The 9,349-nt window shown below is 38.4% G+C and overlaps 1 protein-coding gene across 4 annotated transcripts in view; it reads left to right on the forward strand.

Moving 5' to 3' along the window:
* dlx2a (distal-less homeobox 2a) overlaps positions 1–4,863 on the forward strand; it is a 25,485-nt gene extending 20,622 nt beyond the window's left edge. For 3 of the 4 annotated variants that reach the window (XM_077536712.1, XM_077536714.1, XM_077536713.1), the window contains 3 exons: positions 2,396–2,713; positions 3,539–3,723; positions 3,818–4,863. In XM_077536712.1, coding sequence (XP_077392838.1) covers positions 2,396–2,713; positions 3,539–3,723; positions 3,818–4,180 — 866 coding nt within the window. In that variant the 3' untranslated portion in view covers positions 4,181–4,863. Of the gene's footprint in view, positions 1–2,205; positions 2,714–3,538; positions 3,724–3,817 lie in introns of those variants that run through there. The other variant, XM_077536715.1, reaches the window with a different exon arrangement.
* Positions 4,864–9,349: the final 4,486 nt, after the last annotated feature.

The raw sequence follows: 9,349 nt of genomic DNA on the forward strand, positions 1-9,349 counted from the left end.
CATCGCTTTAGTTTTACTGAGCAAGAACTCTTCCACTGCTGTTTTAAACATGATAAGACCTGCTGGCGTTTTGCTTCGGACTGAAAGCCGATTCTAAAACAGTTGGAAGGCGGAATACAATCCATAACTGGATTCCATTAGATTGTGCAGGTGTACTTTTTGTGCTCTTTCATCTTTGTTTCCTTTTGGGAAACATTTGCATGCTTGGGATTCTTTCACAAACATGCTGGATCCCCCCCACACTTAACTATACGAGTGAAAAAAAAAAAAAAAAAAAAAAAAGATACATTTGAAACACATCTTGCCATGTAAAATGCCAAACTGGGTAATTCCGCTCATTTCAGCCCCAGTGAATGATTGAAGGACTGAATGAGCAGACATGCTCCACTAATGAGCAGTGACATGCAGTCCAAATGGGCTGGAGCTTTTCATGGGAACAATTGCTGCAGACACACGCAGAGCTCCCTGGACTGGAACTATTACGACATTTCAGTAGTTGCACAACCACGTGATGGCCCTCTAAAATGAGGGAAAGCTTGTATTTATCAGCTTCCTCTGCAGGTTCCTTCAAATCAATGTACCTGTAATGATTAGGCCTACATCACATTCTCTGTGATTTGGTTTGTGAACCAGGAGTGTTAACTTATTCTTGTTTTGGTTTATTTTATTTAAAAGGGCCTTGACTAATACTAAAAGTGTACAGAGAGATAATCAGGTTGGTTGTATTATGCCTTGGCAAGTTTGCTCAATAAGTCTGCGAGATTTGCTGCCATCTTGTGGCAAAAAAAAAACAACGGTCAAAGGTTTTGCTGGCGTATGATGGTCGGATAACCGAACATGTTTATGATTCCTCACAATAATTGTAAAAGATGGGAACGAGTCATTTAAAATGTTTCAAGTTGAAACTTTAAATTCTGGAGGTACCATTCAACACACAATCATAAATTTGCTTGCTACTAAACATGTCAAGTAAGGTTTTGTAATCTACTCGAGTGCGAATCCAAGTCTCCAGTCATCCACAGGAGGGCAGTATTGCATCGTATCTCAGTTGCTTCTCCGTTTTCCTCTCAACTTTCACTACCACTTTGACAGACCAAATGACCACCCACACGGATTCTCAACGATTCTTCTTGTTTTGTTGAACTATATTTCCTCGGTGGCTTTAATGACGCACGTCTTATCACGGCACGCTTATTGTTTTATCACATTATTGAACAATTACAAACGAGACGAAACCCAGATATACTAACCTGCAACGTCACCCTTCCATGGGTTGCGCCATCTGCTGGTTATACATGATACTGCTCACCAGCCACTAGTTTCTGTGTGGAGGACTTTTTTCCCCCCCCATATATATTTACACAAAGCCGAGATCAGAAAAAGTGCATGAAGTGAACACAGAACACTTGAAGAAAAAAAAAAGAAGTTAAGATAACATTTTGTCTACTTTCAAAGAATAAATCAGACTTGCGATTCATCCGTGCTCATCAGCAAGTTAAAGTTTTCACAGTAGGGAAAGTTTTTTTCCACCCTGTCCACCCTAAAAAATAGGAGGATGTTATCATTTTTATGTCACTTCTCAGTCCTCACTTCTTTTAACGTAGAAAAAAGAAGAAAACAAATACTGTAGATGTAATGCCGGTTTTGACCACGTGAGGGAGCTGCTTTGGTACTCCTGCTTTTACCTCCATGAAGCACAGCCGCAGTACATGAATTTAACCTTTTAATTTTGTACATCAAAGCTTTAAAGGTTGTTGTTTTTTAAACACCGAAATAGAATTACCCCAAACCTCACCCAATAAAAACTTTAGCATGGTTATGTTAAAAAAAAAATCAAAATAACGCTGTGAATGGAACAGAAAAAGTGATTCTCTTCATGTTGTATGCGAGCTTCCATTTTGTTTGCATTTAAGTACGATATGAATGTTAAAGTAACACAATATTATAGTGGCTTCCAATATACTTTTTTGGGGGTGTAGCTGCTTCGTTTTTGTATGAGTTCAGAGGCCTACAATTGTATTTTAATGTTTGGATTAATTTAATGCTTTCAAAAGAGTACCTCGAAAAATGATCGCATACTAAATCACATATTGAGTGGGGAAAAAGAATAGAAGCAAGCCATAGTTCTTCTCTTCCCCTGACTGCTTAGAAAGAAAAAAAGGAGGGAGGAAGCATCGTGCAGCATTCTGGTGTTCCTCTTTCGTCATTGGTTGTCCTGACTCGCAGCCTCCCTCTCATAAGCGCGCTCCTTCCACGGACCTTGGCAGAAAAATCACAGGCCACCGTGGGAAGGAAAATCTCTCCCCCACCCTGGGATGCTTCTTCCCCACTCTCGACAATAGCACGACGACCCGCGGACGCGTTTTCATCTTTGCGCCTATTTTCGCCATGACAGGAGTTTTGGAGAACCTCAGCACTGATATGCACGCCAACCAGATGACCTCCAACAACTACCACAGCTTGCACAAGTCGCAGGAGTCCCCCACCTTGCCGGTGTCCACGGCCACGGACAGCAGCTACTACAACAGCCCGCAGCACGGGCACGGGCACGGGCACGGCTCGCCCTTTGGACCGCTCGGTTCATTCCAGTACGGAAGTGGGCCAGGCGCGGTACCGTACAACGCAAAATCATACGACAACATGGCGGGCTTCAGCTCGTCTTACTCTTATGGCAGCTTTGGACCCAACTCCTCACCTACTGCTGCTGAGACCGGTATGGAATGCACATTTTGTGATCATCTTCGGTATGGGAATTTATAACACGGTTGTGCGATACATTATCGTATGTAACTTGTACGCACAAATGCGATATTTATTAATTGTTCGGTATGAAATTAGAATGTGTATATGTGCCTATAGATAGTAGAAATAATAAAAAAAAATGTTTTTAAACATATTCATGTTCAGAATTGCATGCATAAAAATAAATATCTGAGTCCACACATTAGTTTGAATAAACTAACACGTTAAGTAGACTATTATAGAAGCCTATAAAAAAATGATATTGGTATATTTATTTATTTATTTATTTATTTTTACATTATAATTGTCATTCTAACTTTACATGCATTACAGTGATCACATTTTAGTTTTCTCCTTGCATGATTTTTTTTTTTTTCAATTTCTTAATTCTTGCAAATTTCCCACAGCTTATTTTTGTTTATCTTATGCGGCACGCTTGACAAAAAACAAAACAAAAAAAACAAGTGGACACAGCCCACACACAATGTCCAGTGTAAAAATATAACTTGCACATACGCTCATGAAGACCAGAAAATTATAATTCAGTCCACGACATAGTTTAAATACATTAATGTTCAAGTCAAACTTGCTTGCATGTACACGCCCATATAAAGCAATAAAAATACGATACATTCCACACTTCAGTTTAAACACAATGTTAAGTGTCAAATTATAACTTGCACACGCCCATGCAAAAAAAAAAAAAAAGTGATCCATCCCCACCTACCCACAAATCCAAAATTACACACCCAGTGCCAGAACCGTCCTAAAAGTGCATTCCAATGTTCTCCCACAGAAAAAGAAGAGAGCGAGCCAGAAATCAGGATGGTGAATGGAAAACCAAAGAAGGTCAGGAAACCTCGAACCATTTATTCCAGCTTCCAACTGGCCGCGCTCCAGAGGCGCTTCCAAAAAACGCAGTACTTGGCGCTGCCCGAGCGGGCCGAGCTGGCGGCGTCGCTCGGTCTCACGCAGACGCAGGTGGGCCACTGCCAAAACAAAAAAAACAAAAAAAAAAACACGCCACATCCACGCGGGAATGAGCGCCGCAATAAACGTGTCATCTGCTCCATAGGTGAAAATCTGGTTCCAGAACCGGCGCTCCAAGTTCAAGAAGCTGTGGAAAAACGGCGAAATCCCGCCCGAGCAGCACGTCCCCACCAGCGAGTCGCCCCCGTGCACGTCCCCGCCGAGTGCGTGGGACTTCCCACAGACTCAAGGCATGAGTAGCTCCACGTTACCTCCAAGCTGCAGCAGTCCGCCAAACAGCAGCGGCGGCGGCGGCGGCGCGCCTTCCTCTTCATCATCCTCTTCCTCTTCATCGTCCTCTTCTTTTTTGGCCAACTACTCGTGGTATTCCAACACGAACTCGATGAGCCACCTGCAGCCCCCCCTGCTTCACCACAACCCGGCCATCACCGCCGGGACGATATTCTGAAAAAAGAAAAGAAAAGAAAAGAAAAGAAATGGGACTGTGGTGATGAAAAATGTAAACGCGTGCGTCCATTTTGAGTGGGTCCTACTTTTACGCGCGGAAGCATCGCAAAATTGTGGACGTTTACCAGGTTTTGGCACACACAAACCCACATTTTGACAGTTATTTTTCTATTTATTTATTTTGTTGATGTCTAGGGATACACGAATGAATGAATGAACCACTATTATGCTGAACTTTTCTTTTTTTTTTGCCCCAAAATCAAACCTCGCCCGTCGATAATGTAGCACAAGTCAACTGTATCGTGCCTTTTCCTACTTGACCTCATGATATTATTGTGATATACAGCTCTGGAAAAAAATATAATACCCCCAAAAGATAATTAATGAAATAAATAATAAAACATCTGCAGCAAATCAGAAAAAAACTGCTAATCTTGCAGTCTTTCATTTTTAATTTCCCCTCCGCATGAATATTCAAAATAATGTCTGTAAATATTGTTTTTTGATAGCTCTCGACTTTAATTTTGAAAGGCGATTGGTGCAAAAATCAATTTACCACCGCAAGCTACTGATTGATTGTCTTACATCTGATTGACTTGTATCACACTTAATTGTGGTTTTGTCTTATTTATTTTTTTTACAGTGCTCCATATATGGTTATTTAAATAAACATGTTTCCTGTGATGAACGCCTCCAATTCTTCCACATGTGAAATAACTGTTAGTGATATAATTTGCATTTTTATATTTTGAATTGACTAAATCACATACTCATAATAATATTTAGGTTTTGTATGGCTCCTAAGTGAAGAATAAAAACAACATAAAATTAATGTGTATGATGAAATAATAAATCACTATAGCCCAATTTTTATGGATATATTGTGACATATAAACGTTTCAGCAGGTTGACCTACATTTATAGTTTTGAATGTATTTTTTTGAAGGGGAATCAGGACAGAAATTACACCTGCATTAAAAATGTATATATCACAAAACAGAATATCATTCTTCGTATTAAATGAACCATGTTGACTCTGCTTGTAATTTGTAAACAACATTGAACCATTTTGAGCACATAAATAGCAGCACTGAAGAGCATATCCAAATTATGTTTATTTTCTCCATTTTATGTATAAAACTTTTTTTTGTGTGAACTTTTGGCTGCACATCATTTAATGGCAAAGTTATGATAAAATGTTTGGAATACTTTACACATGCATTATGTAATATGTCGTTTTGTTATATTGTGGCTGTATAGATGACTACATTAACTGTAAGCGGGAAACACAAACAGCAAAAATATCTGCAGCTTGCTGACAGGGTGGACAATAACAGAGTGGATATTTTTGTATAATATTTACATTTAAAAAGCATATGGTGGACCTTCACTTAGCATCCTGTTAGCAAGATGAATAAAAATTAGATTAGATTGATAGATGATATTTTACGATGACAGGGTGGACATATTAAGCTTGGCAAATATCTGACATCCATTTACACAAAAATTACGATGAAAATAACCATTTGGCTTCAGACCTTGAGTACATTAAATAAATGCTAATTTAATATAAAAACCCAGTAGGCCTCCGAGGTTCAACACAAACATGGTGAAGCAGCATTTAGCTGTTATGCTGCACACAAATGGAATAAGCCGCCAACAGAAATCAAGTCAGCCCAAAGTATACTTAATTAAAAAAAATGATACCCCCATTTTTATAATTAATGTCTTATAAATCATTTTAAAATAAGTTCTTTTTGCGCTCTTTTATTAATGTTAAAGCTACTTTTTATTCCAACATGAAAGTGCCATATAAATAAAGATGCCTTGCTTAAATAATTTATTCTGTGAGAACAAAAATATGCTGATAATGACGTCACTGAAATCATTCGGTTTTTGTTTTTTTTAAAGGGGACTACCCCATAATGAGAGGGTGGACAGCAATTTCAAGGACACTTGGAAAATGTTTAACATGATTATGAAAATAGAATATGATCAAAATGACTTGTGAACAATAAAATATATGTAATATATCATCACTTAAGCACTTATTGCAGACAATGTAGGCATTTTATACTGATACTGACCCAATAATAAACATGCCTGTTATTAAATTATTCCCACTCTAATAGTGCCCCCGCCCCTTTTTTTTTAATCTCTCCAGTGCAACTTGTAAACGTCACACTCGCTTTTCCTAATTTGTCCTCTACTGTACTGTAATTCCACTCATTGTAAAAAAAACTGCAATTACGCCCATAATTCGGCACCATTTCAGCCGTCCTAACACCGGGTGTCATTTTTCCCCAAGGCGGTCTCGATCGAGCATCAACATGATGTCCAACTTGTATGTACATAATAAACGGCAATATCAAACCAGTTTGCAGCCTACAAGTAACTTGACTCGAGCAAAATTGCATTTGAATTAGCCTGAATTGCGTAATAACTGCTGCTTTAAATTTCCAACGGAAAAATTACTCATAATTCACACCCCCCCCCCCCAAAAAAAAAAAAAAGATTACCAAGATTACCTCGAGTGCACAATGTCATCAGCGTAATGAGGAGTAAACATTTATGCTAATAATCTGCATTTTTCTCCCCATCTGCTATAAAGAGGGGGAATAAAGCAGATGATTTTCCAGTCATATTCGAGACTCTGAAGCAGAACATGCACGAGGGGACGGATTTTTATTCATTTATTTGTTTTTGTTGGGGTATTTAAACGCTTTTTGGAGCTACCGGACGCGGATTCATCTCTCAAGAACTGAAAGGTGAGTTATACCATATATTTCCATTGTCCTGCATTTTGAGATTTTTTTTTAATGCATTTTTTCAAGCCAGTCTGCGTGTATATTCTGCATCCTTTTGTGTCATTTGGAAGCTTGTCCCGCATTGACAACTGGCTGCAGCCTCCACCTGCAAGCAATTTGCGCACTGCACGTCCAAGCCAGCCTGCCAGGCAAGACCCCGCATATATGGCAGCTCACCTATTACCCCCCCACACCTCTATTTTACACCAGCACATTTCTTTCACAGCTCAGTCTCATTTCTTTGTCGGCGCCAAAAAGATCCTCCGAGAGACACAGAAAGGAAAAGGGAGAGACAGGAGAGAGAGGGGGGTGAAAAAAATTGCTCATAATTACCCCAGAGATGGGAAACTGCATTAGAATAAATAAGGGCGAAATGACTGTAATTATGTCGGGTTTGATGGGCTCGGCTCGTATAATCAAGGAGAGAATGCAGCGAAATAACGCTGACCCTCTTGGATGAGCAGCTGCGCCTTTCTGGCTGCACAACACAAAGTACAAGAACACACAAAAATTGACGTCTCGCACAGCGCAACAATATACGCGTGCGCGCTTGCTTCATGTGTGGACAGCAGAGACAGAAAAACACATGCAAGGACTTTGGACACGCAAGTTCGATCAAGCGGAAGCAGGACGACTCCAGCCAGGATTTTTTTTTGTTTTTTGTTTTTTTTTGGTCCCCTCCGGGGTTAAATTGGGGCTTGACCGATTCATATGACGATTGAAAAAATAATGTATAAATATATTTATATACCCCCCTTCAATCCTTGAAAAGAAACAAAGAAGGGGGAAAAACATAAATTATTATTATTAAATTACATTTACAATACGGTTTTATTTAATTTCGCTCATTTTAATTTTACCTCTCGTGTTTAAATATTAATATTTCAATTGTAGGATATATGTGCAGCATACGCAGACACACATTTAGGATGTTGATAAAATTGTGTAAATTATTGGTATAGATTTAATAAACATCCTAAATTATGCTCGGACAATAGTGTGGTGTACATAATCATATCATGTAGGCTACTGGAATGCTGAAATAATAAAATAAAAAAATAAATAAAAAAATATATAATATAATTAAATATAATAATAAATACATAAATAAATAAAATAATAAAAATACATTAAAAAAAATCTATTACTAATTGTAATTGATTGAGATAACGACTGTGTCAAAAACAATCCTTGAAATGAAATTACCCCCCACACACAAATATGAGTTGTTTTGATACAGAACTAACCCAATTTTTTGTCGGTTCAATTTTTGACCCAAATTGGGTTATTTTTGACCTAGTAGTTTTAAGAGTAGACCCAAATTTCTGGTTGTAAAATGAGGTTGTTTTATACAAAATAAAGTTGGGTTACAAGTACCTAAATAGTGGGCCAGTCCATTTATTTATTTACGTTATTAATTTTTATTTATTTTTTTACCAAATTGGGTTATTTTTGACCGGGCAGTTTTAAGAGTAGGCCTACAAACACCCACTTTTTGGATTGTAAAATTGGTTTGTTTTGACCCAAATAATGCGTCGGCGCAATTATTAACCAAATGTTTAACAGTGAACATATGCTCATGGAGGATGATACATAACCCCCAACATAATTAATAATATTAATTGTACATGTAATTGTACCACGAAATACATGAATGTTGTATTTCATTTTGTGAAGCAAAGTATTCTAATTAATTTCATTTCTGATGTTAACGTTTTATTGATTGTAAAACATTTATCATGCGATATCCTCTTAATGAAGCTTGTCCATGGGGGGCGGGGTTTGTTTATTTATGTTCAAATATGGATGGAAATGACTTGTGTGTTTAGAGCAAATAGAGGTCATATATGTCATGATTATGAATGATTTTGCTTGTTTTACTGTTGACACCCTGTTTGGTGGGGCTCTGCAAATATTGCGGGACAAATAAAATTCTAAAAATTACAAAATTATATTTTCATAAACTATAGGCCCCCCCCAAAAAAGCTCAACATGGTTGCTTGTCTTGTCCTTTAGCAGCTGCTTGTGCATGCAGGAGCAATTATTCAACCAAGCCAGCATCGTCCCTTTTTCACTTTTTCTTTTCTTTTTTTTTTGCCAATACTTGGGGAAAAGCTGCAAAGAAACCGAGCTGTTAAATTAATCCAGATCTCTGGTGGCAAATCCTAACAATCCCCCCCCCCCGCCCCCCCTCCCTGTCACTTTGTTGAGGTTTGACAACAACATCTGCAGCAGCAGCAACAGCAGCAGCGACACAAAACAGGCCGCCAGCCAAACATGATCATAAATCATCTTTTCAGTCATTTTTTTTGGTTGCATAAATGTGCAGCACACACACACACACACATACGCGGTTCTTCACA

Source organism: Festucalex cinctus, chromosome 11 (assembly GCF_051991245.1).
Source record: "Festucalex cinctus isolate MCC-2025b chromosome 11, RoL_Fcin_1.0, whole genome shotgun sequence".
NCBI classification, from domain to species: domain Eukaryota; kingdom Metazoa; phylum Chordata; class Actinopteri; order Syngnathiformes; family Syngnathidae; genus Festucalex; species Festucalex cinctus.